The sequence below is a fragment of the Schistocerca serialis genome, chromosome 8 (assembly GCF_023864345.2).
Source record: "Schistocerca serialis cubense isolate TAMUIC-IGC-003099 chromosome 8, iqSchSeri2.2, whole genome shotgun sequence".
Classification (NCBI taxonomy): Eukaryota; Metazoa; Arthropoda; class Insecta; order Orthoptera; family Acrididae; genus Schistocerca; species Schistocerca serialis.
The window spans coordinates 563,175,186-563,198,430 of NC_064645.1; the positions used below are offsets into that span (position 1 = coordinate 563,175,186).

The 23,245-nt window shown below is 39.9% G+C and overlaps 1 protein-coding gene across 1 annotated transcript in view; it reads left to right on the forward strand.

Moving 5' to 3' along the window:
- The window catches only part of LOC126416476 (nuclear inhibitor of protein phosphatase 1), an 80,472-nt gene extending 57,842 nt beyond the window's left edge, over positions 1 to 22,630 (forward strand). Inside the window, exons 4-7 of the mRNA XM_050084211.1 lie at positions 11,783 to 12,000; positions 12,092 to 12,295; positions 12,676 to 12,847; positions 21,949 to 22,630. Coding sequence (XP_049940168.1) covers positions 11,783 to 12,000; positions 12,092 to 12,295; positions 12,676 to 12,847; positions 21,949 to 22,190 — 836 coding nt within the window. The 3' untranslated portion in view covers positions 22,191 to 22,630. The remainder of the gene's footprint in view (positions 1 to 11,782; positions 12,001 to 12,091; positions 12,296 to 12,675; positions 12,848 to 21,948) is intronic.
- Positions 22,631 to 23,245: the final 615 nt, after the last annotated feature.

The window sequence follows — 23,245 nt, forward strand, 5'->3', positions numbered from 1 at the left end:
GATTGTGTACACCTTCCCGGTTACAGGACTGGAGTAGGTGGTGGTGGGAGGGTGCATGGGACAGCTTTTACACCGGGGGCGGTTACAAGGGTAGGAGCCAGAGGGTAGGGAAGGTGGTTTGGGGATTTCATAGGGATGAACTAACAGGTTACGAAGGTTAGTTGGACGGCGGAAAGACACTCTTGGTGGAGTGGGGAGGATTTCATGAAATCCTGATCCCAACAAAAAAGTGTCATTCTCAATCACTGCAGGCACTTAGCAGCAATACTAAACATTCTTTGACTGCCTGTGCAGTAGCATTTGTATTTGCATGTGCAGTAAGTAGATGTGACTTAGCAAATACTCCCCACTCCACCAAGAGTGTCTTTCCGCCGTCCACCTAACCTTCGTAACCTGTTAGTTCATCCCTATGAAATCCCCAAACCACCTTCCCTACCCTCTGGCTCCTGCCCTTGTAACCGCCCCTGGTGTAAAACCTGTCCCATGCACCCTCCCACCACCACCTACTCCAGTCCTGTAACCCGGAAGGTGTACACGATCAAAGGCAGAGCCACGTGTGAAAGCACCCACGTGATTTACCAACTGACCTACCTACACTGTGACGCATTCTATCTGGGAATGACCAGCAACAAACTGTCCATTCGCATGAATGGACACAGGCAGACAGTGTTTGTTGGTAATGAGGATCACCCTGTGGCTAAACATGCCTTGGTGCACGGCCAGCACATCTTGGCACAGTGTTACACCGTCCGGGTTATCTGGATACTTCCCACTAACACCAACCTATCCGAACTCCGGAGATGGGAACTTGCTCTTCAATAAATCTTCTCTTCCCGTTACCCACCAGGCCTCAATCTCCACTAATTTCAAGTTGCCGCCACTCATACCTCACCTGTCATTCAACAACATCTTTGCCGCTCCACTTCCACCTCGACTGACATCTCTGCCCAAACTCTTTGTCTTTGAATATGTCTGCTTGTATCCGTATATGTGTGAATGGATATGTGTGTGTGTGTGTGTGTGTGTGTGTGTGTGTGTGTGTGTGTGTGTGTGCGCGAGTGTATACCCATCCTTTTTTCCCCCTAAGGTAAGTCTTTCCACTCCCGGGATTGGAATGACTCCTTACCCTCTCCCTTAAAACCCACATCCCTTCGTCTTTCCCTCTCCTTCCCTCTTTCTTGACGAAGCAACCATTGGTTGCGAAAGCTAGAATTTTGTGTGTATGTATGTGTTTGTTTGTGTTTCTATCGACCTGCCAGCGCTTTCTTATGGTAAGTCACATCATCTTTGTTTTTTAATATATTTTTACCGCGTGGAATGTTTCCCTCTATAAGAGGACTGGAGTAGGTGGGAGGGTGCAAGGGGCAGGTTTTACACTGGGGGCGGTTACAAGGATAGGAGCCAGAGGGTAGGGAAGGTGGTTTGGGGATTTCATAGGGATGAACTAAGAGGTTACGAAGGTTAGGTGGACGGCGGAAAGACACTCTTGGTGGAGTGGGGAGGATTTCATGAACAATGGATCTCATTTCAGGGCAGGATTTGAGGAAGTCGTATCCCTGCTGGAGAGCCACATTCAGAGTCTGGTCCAGTCCCGGAAAGTATCCTGTCACAAGTGGGGCACTTTTGTGGTTCTTCTGTGGGAGGTTCTGGGTTTGAGGGGACGAGGAAGTGGCTCTGGTTATTTGCTTCTGTACCAGGTCGGGAGGGTAGTTGCGGGATGCGAAAGCTGTTGTAAGGTTATTGGTGTAATGGTTCAGGGATTCCAGACTGGAGGAGAATCGTTTGCCACGAAGACCTAGGCTGTAGGGAAGGGACCGTTTGATGTGGAATGGGTGGCAGCTGTCATAATGGAGGTACTGTTACTTGTTGGTGGGTTTGATGTGGACGGACGTGTGAAGCTGGCCATTGGACAGGTGGAGGTCAACGTCAAGGAAAGTGGCATGGGATTTGGAGTAGGACCAGGTGAATCTGATGGAACCAAAGGAGTTGAGGTTGGAGAGGAAATTCTGGAATTCTTCTTCACTGTGAGTCCAGATCATGAAGATGTCATCAATAAATCTGTACCAAACTTTGAGTTGGCAGGCATGGGTAACCAGGAAGGCTTCCTCTAAGCGACCCATGAATAGGTTGGCGTACGAGGGGGCCATCCTGGTACCCATGGCTGTTCCCTTTAATTGTTGGTGTGTCTGGCCTTCAAAAGTGAAGAAGTTGTGGGTCAGGATGAACCTGGCTAAGGTGACGAGGAAAGAGGTTTTAGGTAGGGTGGCAGGTGATCGGCGTGAAAGGAAATGCTCCATCGCAGCGAGGCCCTGGACGTGTGGAATATTTGTGTATAAGGAAGTGGCATCAATGGTTACAAGGATGGTTTCCGGGGGTAACACATTGGGTAAGGATTCCAGGCGTTCGAGAAAGTGGTTGGTGTCTTTGATGAAGGATGGGAGACTGCATGTAATGGGTTGAAGGTGTTGATCTACGTAGGCAGAGATACGTTCTGTGGGGGCTTGGTAACCAGCTACAATGGGGCGGCCGGGATGATTGGGTTTGTGGATTTTAGGAAGAAGGTAGAAGGTGGGTGCGGGGTGTCGGTGGGGTCAGGAGGTTGATGGAGTCAGGTGAAAGGTTTTGCAGGGGGCCTAAGGTTCTGAGGATTCCTTGAAGCTCTGCCTGGACATCGGGAAGGCCTTTACAAATGTCTGCTTGTGTCTGTGTATGTGTGGATGGATATGTGTGTGTGTGCGAGTGTATACCTGTCCTTTTTTCCCCCTAAGGTAAGTCTTTCCGCTCCCGGGATTGGAATGACTCCTTACCCTCTCCCTTAAAACCCATATCCTTTTGTCTTTCCTTCTCCTTCCCTCTTTCCTGACGAGGCAACCATTGGTTGCGAAAGCTAGAATTTTGTGTGTATGTTTGTGTTTGTTTGTGTGTCTATCGACCTGCCAGCGCTTTTGTTTGGTAAGTTTCATCATCTTTCTTTTTAGATATATTTTTCCCATGTTTCCATATATATATATATATATATATATATATATATATATATAGAGAGAGAGAGAGAGAGAGAGAGAGAGAGATAGTACTAATCACTGCATATATGAAAAAAACAATGTTGCCATAGTTTTCACTGATGAAGTGTAACTATAATTGCAAAATGTACTCATTCCAAATCACACTGAGAGGTTACAGTTATGATCCGCAGAACATATGCTATTAACTAACTCCCAGAAAGCAACATATGTGGTGTTTGTGTGTAAGAATATATAGATAATTGTTGGCATGTAATTTTAGTGAGACATGAATAACATTCATGCTCAACAAAGCATTTATAATCTACTTACTGCACAAGCAAATACAAATGCTACTGCACAGGCAGTGGAAGAATGTTTAGTATTGCTACTAAGTGCCTGCAGTGATTGAGAATGACACTTTTTTGTTGGGATCTGGATTTCAACCTGATCAAAAGTAGTCTTGCAATGAGATTTTGAAGACTAGCTTAGTCCTTGAGTATCCCATATTCCACCATGCATATTACAAACACTTAGTATCAGAACAGTGTATTGTGATGTGGGAAAGATGACTGAATGTGTGAAATTCAAAATTGTGGCATCTACAATTGAACAATGGGGGCAGTAGTCAAAGGCACCATGACAGCTGTGGTCTATGTGAACATTGTTGTGAACATCTTACATTCATTCATTTACAGCTACATGAATACTCTGCAATTCACAATTAAGTGCCTGGCTGAGGGTTAAACGAACCACCTTAAAAGCTATTTCTCTACTTTTCCATTCTCGAATGGTGCATGGGGAAAAAAAAGCACTTAAATATTTCTCTTATTTTATCATGATGATCATTTCTCTCTGTGTAGATGTGTGCCAATAGAATATTTTCGCATTCAGAGGAGAAAATTGAGAGTTGAAATTTCTGTTGCTACAAAAAGTGTCATTATTTTAATGATTGCCACCCCAAGTTGCATATCACATCCATGGCACTCGCTCCACTATTTCACAATAATGCAAAATGTGCTGCCCTTCTTTGAATTTTCCCAGTGTCCTCTGTTAATTGTATCTTATGCGGATCCCACACCATGCAGCAGTACTACAGAAAAGGATGGACAAGCCTAGTGTAGGTAGTCTCTGTAGTAGACCTTTTGTATTTCGTAAGTGTTCTGCCTATAAATCACAATCTTTGGTTCATTTTATCCACAACATTATCTATGTGACCATTCCAGTTTAAATTATTGTAATTGGTAAGAATTTAGTTGAATTTACAGTCTCTAAATTTGAGTAATTTATCATGTGACTGAAGTGTAATGGATATCTTTTAATACTCATGTGGAAGATTTCACACTTTTCATTATTTGGAGCCAAATCACACTTTTTGCATCATACACATATCTTGTGTAAATCATTTTTCAATTGGTTTTAAAAATCTGATTACTTTACAAGACAGTAAATTACAGCACCATGGCAAACAATCTAAGAGGGCTGCGCAGGTTATCTCCTATGTTGTTTATGTAAATCAGGAACAGCAAAAGGCCTATAACACTTCGTTGCGGAACATCAGAGGTCATTTCTGGTGTAGTTGATGGCTTCTGATCAATTACTACAAACCATGATCTTTCTGATATGAACTCATGAATCCAGTTGCACAACTGAGGTGATACTCCATAGACACACACTTGGATGAGAAGATGCTTGTGAGGAGCGTTGTTAAAAGCCTTCTGGAAATCTAAAAATATGGAATCGATTTGGTATATCCTGTCAATCGCACTCATTACTCTGTGAGAATAAAGAGCTACTTGTGTTTCACAAGAACTTCATACCTGATGTCTTCACCAATGCAATGGCATTATCCAGCAGAATAGTTGTATGTGTCTCAAGACTAGAATCGTGTTACAGTGGTTTGAAGTGTATGATAGTGAACTCACATTTAAATCTTAGTTGCCAATATTACCTAATCTGAATCCAGTGAAACACATCTGGGATGTTATCAGGTGCCAGCTCCGTACCTACAAATTGCCAACCCATAATTTAGATGAATTGTGTGAGCTGTGCATAGACATCTGGTGCCATGTGCCTCCAGAAACCAAACAATGCCTTGTCAAATCAGTACCACACAGAATCACGGCTGTGTTCCATTCCAAATGTGGAACAACATGCTATTAATCATGTGGTCATAATGTTTTGGCTTATCTGTATAGTTCTATATATCAGTGCGTCAGGGGACCATCAAGAAATGTCTGGATGAATGTGGGCTCTGAATGCAATATCTTTTGTGCAGATTGCTGCCTTTATCATGTAGACATTGATTCTCATTACCCTTTTCGTAAGGCTTGATTACAGTGATAGATACATTAGTGTGTAACGCCTAGATTGGATAGATTAGATTAGATTAGTTTTTGTTCCATAGATCTGTGCTGAGGAGATCCTCGTGGATGTGGAACATGTCAATCTTTTTTTTTTTTTCTTTTAGCTGAAATAACAATACTAATAGTATGAATATATACATCATTTGTTTCTATTTAAAAATTCGTCAGTGGAGTAGGAGTTGGCCACTAGTAAGTCTTTCAGGCTCCTTTTAAACTGATCTTTATTTGTAACTAAATTTTTTATGTTTGCTGGCAAATTATTGAAGATGAGTGTTCCTGAGTAGTGGACCCCTTTTTGAACTAAAGATTGTTTTAACATTCTGCTGCATGTTGTTGGGTGGCATTGAGGTGCTATTGGGATTTTTTATTCATTTTATTTATTTAGTTATTTGTTTATTTTTTTGCAGAAAGTGCTAATTTTTAATGACTTCAGAACATGTTTGATGATTATTCAGAGTTTACAGCAGCTAGCTGGGTTGTCCACAGGAGCAGTCTCCTCCATTTTCTCCTTCCTTTCAAGATGTGCAAAATGGAAATCTGGTAACAAAAACTGTGGTCCAGTTGGATTTATAAGTTACAGATATAGTGTCATAGTCTACAAGCTCTTTGGAGGTTTATCCTCTTGAGAAATTGAGTAATGGAGTCTGGGAGCGCATTGAACATGTGCCAGTGTCCTGAACTGAACTCTGTGCACAGCTGCCAGGGAATACAGATTTTTTTAGAACACTTTATGAACATGAGGAATCGCTGCATAACTGCCTGCTTGAATTTCTGAAGGGTGACACTAATGCTGAACACAGTATAATCACTGCCATGATTAGAACTCCAACAAGTTTTTGTTCCAGATTTGGATACTGCTGCCTCCCTATATCACAACCACCATCAATACTTCTGCCTTGTGCAGGATTAGGTGTGGTACTTCACTCCTGTTCCAGTCCTGTGCTTTCCTCTTTAGTTCCATGTAGTTACCACTTTCCTCCCTGACACTGTTGGTTAGCTGATGTCATCCTCTTCCCATCCTCCTCTTACTGTTTTACTGTCCACTGGAGTAAACACTATCTTCTGTATTGAGCCTAGCCAATGTTTCTTTCTTTTCCTTTGCACCTGAGAGGTTTTTGTTCTTGTCAGTTTAACACCACCTCATTCCTCACCCTGTCTTCTCATTTGTACCCTCTTGCTTTGTCCATACTACATTTCCAGTGCCTCCAGCCTTCTTTCTTCATCTTTTTGCAGAGTCTATGTAACAGACCCATAAAAAGCTATGATTGATGTATGTTGTTTGTTGTTGTTGTCTTCAATCCTGAGACTGGTTTGATGCAGCTCTCCATGCTACTCTATCCTGTGCAAGCTTCTTCATCTCCCAGTACTTACTGCAACCTACATCCTTCTGAATCTGCTTAGTGTATTCATCTCTTGGTCTCCCTCTACGATTTTTACCCTCCACGCTGCCCTCAAATGCTAAATTTGTGATCCCTTGATGCCTCAAAACATGTCCTACCAACCAATCCCTTCTTCTTGTCAAGGTGTGCCACAAACTCCTCTTCTCCCCAATTCTATTCAATACCTCCTCATTAGTTATGTGATCTACCCACCTAATCTTCAGCATTCTTCTGTAGCACCACATTTCGAAAGCTTCTATTCTCTTTTTGTCCAAACTCTGTATCGTCCATGTTTCACTTCCATACATGGCTACACTCCATACAAATACTTTCAGAAACGACTTCCTGACACTTAAATCTATACTCAATGTTAACAAATTTCTCTTCTTCAGAAATGCTTTCCTTGCCATTGCCAGTCTACATTTTATATCCTCTCTACTTCGACCATCATCAGTTGTTTTGCTCCCTAAATAGCAAATCTCCTTTACGACTTTAAGTTTCTCATTTCCTAATACCAAGCGAGGCGGCGCAGTGGTTAGACACTGGACTCGCATTCGGGAGGACGATGGTTCAATCCCGCGTCCGGCCATCCTGATTTAGGTTTTCCGTGATTTCCCTAAATCACTCCAGGCAAATGCCGGGATGGTTGCTCTGAAAGGGCGCGGCCGACTTCCTTCCCCATCCTTCCCTAATCTGATGAGACCGATGACAACGCTGTCTGGTCTCCTTCCCCAAAAACAACCAACAACATTATTTCGTAATCTAATTCCCTCAGCATCACCCGACTTAATTCGACTACATTCCATTATCCTCGTTTTGCTTTTGTTGATGTTCGTCTTATATCCTCCTTTCAAGACACTGTCCATTCCGTTCAACTGCTCTTCCAAGTCCTTTGCTGTCTCTGACAGAATTACAATGTCATCGGCGAACCTCAAAACTTTTATTTCTTCTCCATGGACTTTAATACCTACTCTGAATTTTTCTTTTGTTTCCTTTACTGCTTGCTCAATATACAGATTGAATAACATCGGGGACAAGCTACAACCCTGTCTCACTCCCTTCCCAACCGCTGCTTCCCTTTCATGCCCCTCGACTCTTATAACTGCCATCTGGTTTCTGTACAAATTGTAAATAGCCTTTCGCTCCCTGTATTTTACCCCTGCCACCTTTAGAATTTGAAAGAGAGTTTTCCAGTCAACATTGTCAAAAACTTTCTCTAAGTCTACAAATGGTAGAAACGTATGTTTGCCTTTCCTTAATCTATTTTCTAAGATAAGTCGTAGGGTCAGTGTTGCCTCACGTGTTCCAACATTTCTACGGAATCCAAACTGATCTTCCCCGAGGTCGGCTTCTACCAGTTTTTCCATTCGCCTGTAAAGAATTCGCGTTAGTATTTTGCAGCTGTGACTTATGAAACTGATAGTTCGGTAATTTTCACATCTGTCGACACTTGCTTTCTTTGGGATTGGAATTATTATATTCTTCTTGAAGTCTGAGGGTATTTCACGTGTCTCATACATCTTGCTCACCAGATGGTAGAGTTTTGTCAGGACTGGCTCTCCCAAGGCCGTCATTAGTTCCAATGGAATGTTGTCTACTCCCGGGGCCTTGTTTCGACTCAGGTCTTTCAGTGCTCTGTCAAACTCTTCACGCAATTTCATATCTCCCATTTCATCTTCATCTACATCCTCTTCCAGTTCCATAATATTGTCCTCAAGTACATCGCCCTTGTATAGACCCTCTATATACTCCTTCCACCTTTCTGCTTTCCCTTCTTTGCTTAGAACTGGGTTTCCATCTGAGCTCTTGATATTCATACAAGTGGCTCTTTTTTCTCCAAAGGTCTCTTTAATTTTCCTGTAGGCAGTATCTATCTTACCCCTAGTGAGATAAGCTTCTACATCCTTACATTTGTCCTCTTAGCCATCCCTGCTTAGCCATTTTGCACTTCCTGTCGATCTCATTTTTGAGACGTTTGTATTCCTTTTTGCCTGCTTCATTTACTGCGTTTTTATATTTTCTCCTTTCATCAATTAAATTCAATATTTCTTCTGTTACCCAAGGATTGCTACTAGCCCTCGTCTTTTTACCTACTTGATCCTCTGCTGCCTTCACTACTTCATCCCTCAGAGCTACCCGTTCTTCTTCTACTGTATTTCTTTCGCCCATTCCTGTCAATTGTTCCCTTATGCTCTCCTTGAAACTCTGTACAACCTCTGGTTTAGTCAGTTTATCCAGGTCCCATCTCCATAAATTCCCACCTTTTTGCAGTTTCTTCAGTTTTAATCTACAGTTCATAACCAATGATTGTGGTCATAGTCCACATCTGCCCCTGGAAATGTCTTGATGTATAGCATTTGCTTAATCTTTTCCTAGATATTTGTTTGGTTGCCTACCTATACCAACTTCCCCTTTGTTGAATGCTTCCTTGGTTATCACTAGTCTCAAATTTATGCCTGTGTCAATTTATTATCCCTGTTATAATACTTCCCAAATATTTGACTTTTTCATTCTGCTCTAGTCGCCAAACTATGATGAATTTGTTCATCTCCCCTTTTCCTACAAGTATAAAGATTTTAATCTTTTTTGTATTTATTTTCATTCTGAAATCTTATCATTTGATCTTAAGCTCTTCCACTGTGTCATTAGGTACCTTCTTAGTTTGTACTAACATGACCATGTTGAAAGCAAACTTTATACAATCCACCCTTTTGCCTTCTACACACACTCCTTTCATTCCATCACATCCTTGTATGATCTCTTCCATGTAGATATTAAACATTGTAGGCGAAAGGCAACATCTCTGCCTTCCTACTCTTTCTGTTTGTATTCACTCCTTAGTTCTCCACTAATTCTGGCTTTTGCTCAAGATATAACCCGGTTTCCTTTCTGTCTGGTTGGCACCACAGTTTATTACCGAATCTGGCACTTTTTTGAAATCTTTAAAAACATCTTAAATGTTCCTACTACGACAGTTGTCCAGAAAGTAATGCACTGCATTTTTTCTCAGCCGAAAACAATGCTACAAATGCAAAATCTTACGTATGTATTATTTGAGGTCTTCTGACTGAGTGTACCAAGTTTCCGTCAATTGCAACAGATAGTGTAGCTGCAGGACAGTTTCAAAAAGGTGTCTGTATGTGAGGGACTTTACAAGCAACATGCCGTCTTTGAATTTATCACTGCAGCGAAAGAAACTGTGGGGAATATACAAAAACACTTGTGCAAAGTCTATGGAGTATCTGCTGTCGACAGAAGTACAGTCAGTCACTGGGCACGGAAGGTGAGGTCATCAGAGGGCGGTTCGGTGGAGCTCCACGATTTGCAGCGGTTGGGGAGACCATTCACAGCTGTCACACCTGACATTTGCAGTGAGCTGATGTTGTCATTCGTCATTAATGGATGCCATTCTTGGAAGACATTTGGAGGACGATGAGGGAGTGATTCACACAGTGGCTCTTACACCAGGACTAGGATTGGTACTGACAGGGCATACACGCCATTGTTTCGCGCTAGAGGATGGCCATAGAATGGGATTGAGATTACACGGAAAAATGGTGTTATGTATAGATAAAACACCAGTTTTCATGTGTGTGCTTCCCATTTTGTTCAATAAAAATTGTTGGAGGAAAAAAATAGGTGCATTACTTTCCAGGCAACCCTCGTATTTTCAGTGTATCTCTACACTAGGACTTGTAGTAAGTCAACAGCATTTCTCATGCCTCCCTCTCCCGTGTCTGAACACATACTGCTTTTCTCCCATGTTGCTGTTCAGCTCACTTTACATCTTTGTATTCATCACTCTCAGTGAAATCTTGGCTGTATATGATATCAGAATTGGAAGTCCTATGTTCCTCACATTATCTTGTGTTGTTTTTCTTTTAAAGAAGTGCTAAGATCGATTCCAAGAATTTGTTAATCCACTCTCCCTTTGAGTATATTTTGTCCTATTTTCCCAATAGTTCTACCTTCCCTTCTCCATCTAAGGTTTTTAATATTTCTGTTAGCAGCTCATCAATTCCTGTGAGCTTTCCATTTACTATTAGTGCAAGCTCTTCCTTAAATTCACTCTTTAGAATAGTGTAGCCCTTCTCTGATTTATTCACTGTGTTTTGCTACTTCAACTTCAAATTTGTTCTGTCTGCTGTCTTCTTCCCCTGTTCATATAAAATAATTGTGTTCTTTCCACCTCTCCTTTGCATGGGGTTCATTAACTGTCTTAATGATGACCCTCAGTTTTTATCTCCATGACACTCTTTCATCCCCTCTTCTCTCCTGTCAATCCTATTGTTTCTTTATAGATTAAGTCATTCTCTCTCTCTCTCTCTCTCTCTCTCTCTCTCTCTCTCTCTCTCTCTCTCTCTCTCTCTCTGTGTGTGTGTGTGTGTGTGTGTGTGTGTGTGTGTGTGTGTGTGTGTGTGTGTTTTCCTCCCTCTCCTTGCCCCTCCTTCTCACCCCCCTCCCCAAATCAGTGGATGTTATTACATTTCTTCTCAGACCACTTATGTCTTGCTTGATCCTTCTCTCTAATTTTTACCAGTCTTTTCGTTGTGTCTGTCTGTGACTCAGTGCCTCCTCTGTGTGAGGAGTAGCTATCTATTCTTTTCATAATATTATTTTTATTCCAGCTGGACTTCTATTGTTTCAAGGGTTTATCTTTCTCAAACCCATGCTGTTGACATCATTGTAATTGATGTGCTCTGTATGTGAGATACAGTCACATGTTATGTTCATAAGGAACATCTCGCAGGGGTGATGCTCTCCATATGTGAGATACAATCACATGTTACGTTCACAAGGAACACCTCATAGGGGACTGAGATACTCTAACCCACACCTACACATCATGGGCTAGCTGGTGCCCAATATATTGTGCTGGCACTCTCAGCATGAATGCTACAGTATTTGAACTGTTGCTGCCATTGTGACCAATTTTTAAGATTGCTGCCATTGTGACCAATTTTTAAGATTATTTACTCATCTTTATAAGGTATTCACTTGAATTTTTTTACAGCATTCTTTATTTGTCATTTTGTAGCTCATGGCACATTCATTGGATCACTTCGTTTGGAGCCACATAAGCCTACACAATTACCAATAGACAGTGTATTCCATTTTGGGGCTTCAACACGGAATTACATCATTCGTGAACGACCACAAACAGGTTCAAGACCAATCATTGAGGAACTAGAAAAATCTTCAGAAGAAGCTGAAGGTGGCCTCTTGGGTTTGCCAGAGACGGAAACAGAACTGGATGTAAGTTAAGTGACTGGTGTAGTTTGTTATGGGATAGTAAGGTTGCATCTCAAACTTATGGCTCTGTTAAACATATTGCCTGATTTTCCAGAATCTTACAGAGTTTAATACTGCACACAATCGCCGAATATCTATGCTGGGGATTCCTGATGAAGAAATTCGCCCCACAACGAGGAAAAGAAAGAAGAAATTACTGACTTTTAGTGAAGAAGAGGAAGTAATAAATCCTGAAGATGTTGATCCATCTGTTGGTCGTTTTAGGAATATGATTCACACGACTATAATACCAACAAAGGTATTTAACAGAGTCCTAGACAAGCAGTATGAAAATTTGTGGTTGACTTTAATTCATGCACATTCTAAATGTTTGAGGTATGTGAAGTCTATTTGTATAGACTTCTTTTCCTAATCCTTTTAAGATTTATTTTTGACATTGTGTATCTTTGTCCCAAATTTAATACCTAAAGCAAGGAAATAAATTTATGCTTAACTTTGCCACACAGCTTATTTTGGCTTATTGTATAATAACTGTTTTGAATAATGTCTGTCAATTTTGTGTTTAATAAGAATGTTTCTTTATACAAACTGATCAGGTGGTGTTTTAAGAGTTTCAAACATTGTTTCACATCTTCAGAGTACTACTTATTTATTGCAAATTAATATATTCTATTTCAGCGTCAGAGAATTGATGGTGTTGGACCAACAAGTGGTCTCACAAACAGTTCAGATGATCGCCTGAACCTCATGAAACACTTACATCCTTCTGCAATGATGCCACATCTGTATCACGATTTGCCACCTGAAGGGTCTCACCCGGTTGGTGCTGGAACACCAACATCACCCACAGGTAAACACTTCTTTAAGAATGGTTTCAGTGTTTCCTGTAAGCTCTTAGGCACAATTTCCCCTCATTGGAGGTTATGAATAAATGAATCTGCTTCATTTATAAGGCCTGAAAGTTAACAGAACCCAATTTTAGGAACTGGCTGTAAATGTGACAGCACAATTGAGGAAGATAAGTTGGTTTCAGCAAAATCTTTTGGTGTATTGAAAAATGAGGCTTATCTCATGGTAAACTTGTTTTCCTGGTTGATCGTTTTAGAATTCTTGTGGTTACAACCCCTCAGACAGTTTTAATTTCCTGTTGTTGGACTGAACAATAGAGAAACGTTAACAAAATTAGAACTTTTTTAGTAAAAATAGAACCTGTAGGTGAAGTAATAAAGATGTGACGTCAAATTTAAGTTGTTATTATGAATGTGGATTTTATATACCAATCCAGATGCAGCAGTCATGAGACAAAAGAAATGAAATTACATACGCTGGAGAGAAGAATTTCTTTCTGTATAGAGAATCCTTCATGGAAGCCAAACTGAGGATGTGTTTAAAGGTTATTTTCAGGAAAGTTGTTCATTATTGCTTCAAGGTACCTTCGTTATAATGGAGGAATGAAAGAGATTGGGCTATAATTACAGTTCCTTTACTTATTCAACTTTTATAAATGGGTATTACTGCTTGTGATATTATAGTATAGTTTAGAATAAATAGAGCTCAGGGTGGTGTGTGGCTGCTTGGTTTTATTTGATTTGATTTTTAGTGGTAGCCACATGCAGAGCCCCTAAAATTACTTTCATGAGTTCTCAGGTATTTGGAAAGTGTTTTATATTCAGTAAAGGGCAAGTGACAATTGCATAAACTTCATAGTGACTAATTTTGTTGTGTTTTTTATCTCAAACTAAAATCTTGAGCTGTGCTATTGGAAAACTGTTAACAGAGTTCACAAAAATTGAATGCTTTTGTGCCTCAAAATGTTTAAAAACACCTGTGTAACATTAACCATTTCATGAAATAGTCTGGTTACACTTGCATTCCTCGTTCCCTCGGCAGATGGGGCCCTCTCATCTCAGGGTCTAAGTACCTGCCCTTCCTTTGTTACTTTCCCCATGTATCCCTCTCTCATTGCTGAGGATGGAACTGTTAGTTCTGAAAGCTAGGATAGTATATGTACTACTCATACTTTTATATTTTTATCAAAAGTATTTCCTGTTGTTAAAATATTAAATCTGTCAGTTAGCTTGAATGTGGAAAGTACAAGTCTGGTAAACTCCAAGAAATTATTCAAGTCCAGTAGTGAAATTATGTCACAAGTTCTAAGTTTAGCCTCATTACTCGCTAAGTCTATTTTCCGACTGTAAGTGACGCAACATATTACTAAGTCATGTGAACATAGATCATAAAATACTTCAAAATTGTGAAACTAGCAGTCTGTTGACAAAAATTACAGGTTCCACTTCCGTGGTATGGTTGACCTGCTGACCAGACTGTCCATGATCTCACCTTCACCATGACCGACCACATATGTACTCGGCTACCTCCTCATTCTCCTCACCATTTTCCAATGATTGCTCATCCAAATGTTTAATCATTATTGACATAACTTTAATGATTCTTGCGTCATCGGTTATGTACTTCCAAGCAGGTTATAGGCATCTTATAAGACAGAATTGCAAGGAAAGTCGTATGAACAAATAGAAAATACACGTAAGTATTACTGTTACAGTGCATGTGAGATATCAGACCAGACTTTTTTAATCAGCTTTTAGCTTTTGTGCATAGAATTGTTCTGTGAAAAATATTTCTTCAGGTATTTACTAATTACTTATTGTTAATTACTATTTGGTTGTTTTTGCAAAGTAAACTATGAAATACAATAGCTGGCAGAATGAAATTCCACTCTGCAGTGGAGTGTGCACTGATATGAAACTTGTTGGCAGATTAAAACTGTGTGCCGGACTGAGACTCAAACTCGCTAACTTTGACTTAATTGTGGGCATGTGCTCTACCATCTGAGCTACCGAAGCACAACTCACGACCCGTCCTCATAGCTTTAATTCTGCCAGTACCTCGTCTCCTGCCTTCCAAACTTCACAGGAGCTCTGCTGCAGGCCTTTCAGAACTAGGCTATATCATAGCTATTGAAGCATTAAATTATGTTTACTTATGTTTATTTGTTCTCTCCTGAATTTGCATGTCAATAATATGAAATTGTCACTCATTGGCTTTTCTTGTCCTCCTCCTAATGATACCTCATTGTATTTACAGTCTAATGTTATCTGACTTAAGCCTTAGATATACAGTGTGTCACACATACAGCACATCTTGTGTAATGAGCAAGTCTATATCAAAAGTTACACTAATGGGAAAAGGAAGTGATGTATTTGTCGCAGTAATCAAGAAAATCAAATCCACTGAGATTGAAATTGAAGGAGGGAACTTACTTCGTGTAAAACATTTAAAGCAACAGTGACTACTGCATAGTCATATAAACGGGTGCTGTATGAAATCCGTTTGGCTGTCAAAAGAACAATGTGTGAAGTTTTTAGTCACCACCATAGCAGTCTCTACCAAAAGACTCTTGCAACAAGGAAACAAATTCTGCTCGTTTGTGAAGGCTGTATCAAAGCTAATGACACGGGAACTGAAATTAAGTGTACCAAAGTAAAAGCAGAAATGGTGAACTCTGTTTTAAAATTTTACCTTGCAAAGGAAAATCTTGGAGTACTGCTCTAGTTTAATTCTCACACCACTGTAAAGGTCCCTAAACATAGAAGGATTTTTATGATGATTTTTTTAATAAAAGCGAAAGGTACAGGCAATTTTTGTCCTATTTGGTGGTTCTGTGGCAAAGAATACTTCGTGTACTAGTGTCACTTCACCCCTTTCATGTTCCAGTCATGAATGGTTCAGGGGAAGAAAGAATACTGATAAGCCTCTGCGTGAGTTCGAATCTGTCTAATTTTATCTTCATGATCTTTTCGCAAGATATATGTAGGAGGAAGCTATTGGTTCCCTCTTCTAGGAATGTATGGTCTTGGAACTTTAACAATACACCACATTCTGATGCAGAACACCTCCCTTGCAGTGTCTGTCGCTGGAGTTGGCTGAGCATCTCCAAGACGCTTTTGTGCTTACTAAATGAACCTGTAACGAAATGCGCTGCTGTTCTTTGGATATTCTCTATTTCCTGTATCAGTCCTATCTGGTAAGGATCCCCTTTTGATGAAAAATATTCAAGTATTGGTTGAATATGTTTTGTAAACTACCTCCTTTGTGGGTGGGCTTCGTTTCCCGAGGATTTTCCTCATTGTTACAGTGGTTTATGTTGAGGGCCCATAACCATTCCTTACACCAAGTGTCGATCCTGTGCGGCTCTTCCTTTCTTTAGATACAGACTTACAGTGTTGTGTCTTCTCTGTATGAAGCAGCATCATCTGCGAGAAGCCTCATAGGACTTCTGGAAACCAATCGTGAGAGACATTTTCAATCTCTGTCATTAGTTGTACATATCCTGCTGACTGAAAGCAAGGCTTAATTTGACTGATGTCCAAAAATGGTAATTCTAGCAAATGCTTGCTGTTATTTTTATTGTCCAACAAAGAACTAATATCTCTTACATTGTCATCACTATTCTTCCTTGTCTCATCCCTGTTTATTCCTGATCACTTCCTACATCTCATCTGTTGACCTTATTCTATTACTTTTTGTGCTTCCTCTGAACAGTCAACTTTGTCTTCACATTGATTTCTTCTGTATTCCTGCCACTCACTTCTGTTAGATGTAATTTCTCACATTTGACAACAGAATACTGAGAAAATTGCTTAAGGCAATGTTAATATGACTGATAGTAGCTATTGGGTGGACTGAGTAGCTCAGTAGTTGCTATTGCCAGCACAAAGCCCACTTATAGGTGAAGGGTATAGGAAGTAGCCAGGAAACCTTTGTGGTTTGTGGTTGACAGAAGCAGTTGTAAATTGGACCTTCCACCTTTCAAGGTGGCTGCTGTCAGTTGTCGATTGTAAAAAGATCTTCTGGGAAAAACTCCATTATTCTACCCACTAAGGCCATGCATTAATTTTAATCTGCACACAAGAACGGGATCAAATGTAACCAAATCAGCTACATCATAACACACAGTATTAATTCTGTACTAAAAATAGGAAAAGTCAAGAATATTGTGGATAAATTAAATTAAAAAAAATTGAGAAGAGGATAGGAGTAGGTGACAAGGCCAATGGAAGGGCCATTCGAATCTCAAGAATAAAGAATTTATGGCAGTAAAATTGGGATAAGGTCATGAAACAGTACCCCAATTTGAAATGTGATTCATAGTAAATTTAAAAATAATAGATCCTATAAAAAATTTTAAAGTACCTCCCCAAGAGTTGCAGCTTTAATCTTAAAAACAATAAAAAAAATTGTGTTCTTGTTGTAGTTATCTTCAGTCTGAAGACTGTTGTGATGCAGCTCTCCATACTGTAATCCATTTAAAATTACTTGATAGTTGATGTCTGTCACATGGCGCTACAGTGTTGCCTCATAGGCTATCGTTCAGTTAAAGCCGATATGCAAACATGGCGGGTCACTTCACAAGTGCTGAAATGCTGTTTATGTAATCTGGAGCCATGTTGGAAGTTGCTGCTTTCAGGTATGGTGGGAACACAAAATGCTCTGTCCACAGGTGATTTTAAATGACCAATGACTGAACTGCAGCAGACAATGCATTTTGTAACCTTGAATTTACACTCATGTCTAAACCTAACCACAACCTCTTGATCTGCAATGTATCCAGCTGTCTCTTGGCCGCAGTTTATCTGTGGCCATTCAAGTGGACAGACAGCTTGTTTGTTTCCATGCCCAGGTAGAAAGCAGCAAAGTGGTTGCAGGTTAGTTTGTAGTTCACGTGACTGATTTCACAGGTAGCCCAGCCTTTGATGGAGTAGGTGATGCTTCTGATCATACTGGAGTAGATGGACAACTAAAAGAATTGGTACCAGGTGTCAAAAAGTAAGCTGTAAACCTAGCACCCTTAAACCCCCACATGGAATTCAGACTGTAGTAAAATTCATGAAGAATTGCATGGTTAGAATACAGAACCACAAAACAGAATAAATTGTCGTAGCTGTGTTGGGAAAGCTCCAAACCCTAATAGAAAGCACTGAAGCTCAAATAGTTATAGGTATAGAAAGCTGGCTAAAGCCGGAAATAAGTCCAGCAGAAATTTTTTCAAACTATCTAACAGTGTTCAGAAAGGATAGATTAAATACAATTGGTGGTGGAGTATTTATTGCTGTCAGAAGTAGTTTGCGTTCTAGTGAAATTGAAGTAGAAAGTTCCTGCGAAATAGTGTGGGTAGAAGTTATACTTGACAATTGGACTAAACTATTAAATGGGTTGTTTTACTGACCTCCCGACTCGGAAGATATAGTTGCTGAACAGTTCATAGAAAACTTCGAGTCTCATTTCAAATGGGTACCCCATTCATACAATTATAGTCGGTGCTGACTTTAATCTACCGTGTAAAAATTATATGTTTAAAGCCAGCGGCAGGTATAAAATGTCATCCGAAATTGTACTGAATGCTTTTTCTGAAAATTATTTTGAACAGTTAGTTCATGTGCCCACTCGAAGCGTAAATGGTTGCGAAAGCATACTTCACCTCTTAGCAACACGTAATTGTGGACAAATAGTGAGTATTGTGACGAATACAGGGATTAGCGACCACAAGGCAAGTAGCTGCTAGGCTGAACACTGTAACTCCTACAACCATCAAAAAGAAACACGAAGTATATCTATTTAAAAAAAACTGATAAAAATGCTCTTAACGCCTTTTTAAGAGACAGTCTGCAATCCTTTAGATCTGATCATGTAAGCATAGAAAAGTTGTGGAATGATTTCAAAGAGATAGTATCAACAGCAATTGAGAGATATATACCACATAAATTAATAAGTGATGGTACTGATCCCCCATGGTACACTAAACAGGTCAGATCACTGTTGCAGAAGCAGCGAAAAAATCATGCCAAATTTAAAGTAACGCAAAATCCCCAAGACTGGAAAAATTTTGCAGAAGTTCGAAATATAATGCATACTTCAATGTGAGATGCTTTCAGTAATTTCCACAATGAAACTCTGTCTCGGAATCTGGCAGAAAACCCAAAGAGATTCTGGTCATACATAAAGCACACCAGTGGCAAGACGCAATCAATACTTTCACTGTGCGATAACAACAGTGAAGTCACTGATGACAGTGTGACTAAAACAGAGTTTCCAGAATGAGATTTTCACTCTGCAGCGGAGTGTGCGCTGATATGAAACTTCCTGGCAGATTTAAACTGTGTGCCCGACCGAGACTCGAACTCGGTCCCGAGTTCGAGTCTCGGTCGGGCACACAGTTTTAATCTGCCAGGAAGTTTAAAACAGAGTTATTAAACATGATTTTCCAAAACTCCTTCACCAAAGAAGATGAAGTAAATATTCCTGAATTCCAATCAAAAACAACTGCCAAGATGAGAAACGTAGAAATAGATATCCTCGGTGTCGCAAAGCAGCTTAAATCACTTAATAAAGACAAGGCTTCTGGTCCAGACGGTACCCCAGTCAGGTTCCTTTCAGAGTATGCAGATGCAATAACTCCATATTTAGCAATTATATACAACAGCTCGCTCACAGAAAGTTCCATACCTACAGACTGGAAAATTGATCGTCACATCAATACCCAAAAACAGAAATAGGAGTAATCCGCTGGAATACAGGCCCATATCACATCAATCTGCAGTAGGGATTTGGAACATATACTGTATTCGAACATTGTGAAGTACCTCGAAGAAAACGATTTATTGACTCATAGCACGGATTAAGAAAATATCATTCTTGCGGAACACAATTAGCTCTTTATACTCATGAAGTAATGAGTGCTACTGACAGGGGATGTCAAATTGATTCCATATTTTTAGATTTCCACAAGGCCAGTTGTGCGACTGGATTTGTGGTTTCCTGTCAGAAAGTTCACAGTTCATAGTAATAAACAGAAAGTCATCACGTAAAACAGAAGTAATATCTGGCGTTCCCCAGGGAAGTGTTATAGGCCTTCTATTGTACCTAATCTATATTAACGACATAGGAGACAATCTCAGTAGCTGCCTCAGATTGTTTGCAGATGATGCTGTCATTTACCGTCTTGTAAAGTCGTCAGATGACCAAAACGAATTGCAAAGTGATTTAGGTAAGATATCTGTATGATGCGAAAAGTGGCAATTGACCCTCAATAATAAAGAAAAACGCGAAGTTATTCACGTGAGTACTGAAAGAAATCTGCTAAATTTCGATTACGCTGTAAGTCACATAAATCTGAAGGCTGTAATTTCAACAAAATACTTCAGGATTACAATTACAAATACCATAAATTGGAACGATCACATAGATAATGTTGTGGGTAGAGCCAACCAAAGACTGTGATTCACTGGCAGAACACTTAGGAGGTGCAACCGGTCTACTAAAGAGAGTGCTTACACCACACTTGTCCGCCCTATTCTGGAGTATTGCTCTGCAGTGTGGGATCCACATCAGATGGGACTGACGGATGACATCAGAAAAGTACAAAGAAGGGCAGCTCGTTTTGTATTATTGCATAGTAGGGGAGATAGTGTCACAGACATGATATGTGAATTGGAGTGGCAATCATTAGAACAAAGGCTTTTTCATTGTGATGGGATCTTCTCATGAAATTTGAATCACCAGTTTTCTCCTCTGATTGTGAAAACATTTTGTTGGGGAGAAATGATCATCATCATAAAATAGAGAAATCAGGGCTCACACAGAAAAATTTTAAGTGCTTGTCTTTCGTGAGTGCCGTTTGAGAGTGGAACGGTAGAGAGACCGCTTAAAGGTGGTTCATTGAACGCTCTGTCAGGCACTTTATTGTGAATAGCAGAGTAATCACGTAGATGTAGGTGTAGAAGAAAAAAAATAAAAAATAAAAATCTCTGAAGTTTGCCAGTGACACCATATTTCTGTTAGATGACAAAGAACTTGGAAGAGCAGTTGAATGGAATGAATAGTGTCTTGAAAGGGGGTTATAAGATGGGTATCAACAAAAGTAAAACAAGTGTATTAGAACATAGTTGAATTAAATGAAGAGCTTTTGTGGGAATTAGATGCTTAGACATTAAAAACAATAGGTGAGTTGTGTTATTTCAGCAGCGGAATAATTGATGAAGCCAAAGTAGAGAGGATATATAATGCAAACTGGAAAAAATTGGAAAAGTGAAATTTATTAACATAGAATATACATTTAAATATGGTAGGAAGTTTTTTCAGAAGGTGTCTTGCTTGTAACCTATTACAGAAGTAAAATGTGGGTAAATAAACAGTTCAGATGTGAGGAGAATAAAAACTTTAGAAGTATATTGCTACAGGAGAATGCTGAATATTAGATTGGCAGACCACATAACTAGTGGAGCAGTATTGAATCAAATTGGGGAGACAATAGTTGACTAAAAGAAGGGATAAGTCGATAGAATAATCCGGAGGCATCAAGGAATCATCAGTTCAGTATTGGAGGGAAGCGTGAGGGATAAAACTTGTAGAAGGAAACCAAGGCTTGACTGCTATCAGCAGGTTCAAATGGATGTAGGTCACTGTAGTTAAGCAGAGATTAAGAGGCTTACCCAGGATACACCAGAGTGGAAAGCTGTAACAGACTAATCTTTGGACTCAAACCGTGGCAAGGAACAACAAGAAAAACAATAAGTGTTTTGATACTCCGCAAAATAGTGATATCAGTGTTAGTCAAGTGTGGCATCAAATTTCCACTGATGTTGCACCTGCATTCCACTGAACTGATACTGAGAAATTGAGTGCTTTTTGGACATTTTGTATCTCACATTCCTTTACAGCTCCTTACAGCTTTGCGACTTTGCATAGAATTTAAACTAGCTTGTTTCTTGTTACCTCCAATTTTGTAGTTTATTTCCTTTCTTCTCCCTCTCCCTCTCCCTCTCCCTCTCCATCTCCATCTCCATCTCCATCTCCCTCCCCCTCCCCCTGTGCTTATTTACACCTATGCATGTTTGTGTTGTTGACACAATGTTTTTACACTTTGTTTTGCAGGTACAGGTAACAGTGCAAATACTCCACTGTTGTTTTCGTCGGCACTGGCATCGCGCTTGGGCTTGGCCTTACCGAACCCTGCTCCAGAAGTGGAGATGGCGCCACCCCCGCTTCCACCTGCTGTGCTACCTGGTCAGCCAGCTGTCGGTGCTTCTGTCGACCTTAGCCACGAACCTAAGAAGAAGAAATATGCTAAAGAAGCATGGCCTGGCAAGAAGCCTGTTCCAACACTCCTTGTGTGACACCAGCATCTTTTTGTTCTTGTGTCATATACACTCTGGATTCCAGCCAACTGGAAGGACTCCGTACACTGAATGTATGCAAGAATTACATAATCACTGTGAAATTTTGTTTTGTTAGACGCCACCAGTGTAGCATCAGGAATTCAAATTTGTGTATTGTTCATTAACTTCATTAACAACATAATTTTGTTGTTCATGGATTGTTGTAATGTGTTTTGTATGCAGCTGTAGTATGTTTCATATAGAGCTCGCAATTTCCAATGACTTTGGTTTTTTCCCTGCATGAGCTCATGTACGGTTCTCATTGCTTTTCTGCTTAGTACATTTGGTTTCGGGACTTGTTCATGACTACATGGATTATCTGGACAGTGTGCATGATAGTGTTTGTATACAGTACTGTGCATTGTTCATATTCTGTAAATACAAATACTGACTTTGTGTTGAAGCCTATTATATAGGATACCCTTCGTTATAAGACTTTCTGCCTGCTGAGTTCTGTGAGTGTCAGTATGTTATGAATACTATTAAATACACTGAAAAGAGCAATATTGAATGTACAGTTGGCTGCGAATTGGGTCTGTATAGGAGATGAAAAGAGAACTATATGTGAGAATGCACAAATCCATTTCTGGGTCATCAGAGTTGCCTTAATTCTCGGGTTCATATCTTCAATCATGAGCAGTTTTTTCTTAACACAGTTATTTGTTAAAACAGCTATCAGAATGGGTCTGTTAATTACAAATGAAGATCTGTTTGAGTTTTCATGTATTCTGACATAACTGTCTGTTGTCTTTGAAAGTGATTTTTAAATTTATTTGTGCAGCTTTTGCCTTATTTGTAGTAGAAATGCATTTATAGCTAGAGCAACTATTTTTGTCAGTAAGAACGTTTCTCTACAACTAAGCAATAAAGTACTTGTACAGACTGCACAGTATTTGGATTATGCAAGTTTTAATTTGATTGAATTCAAACATACAAGTTGCTATCTAAAATTTTCGGGACTGGTGCTGCCATCTGTTGAAAACCTTACCTTTGGGCTAATGGTCACCATCACC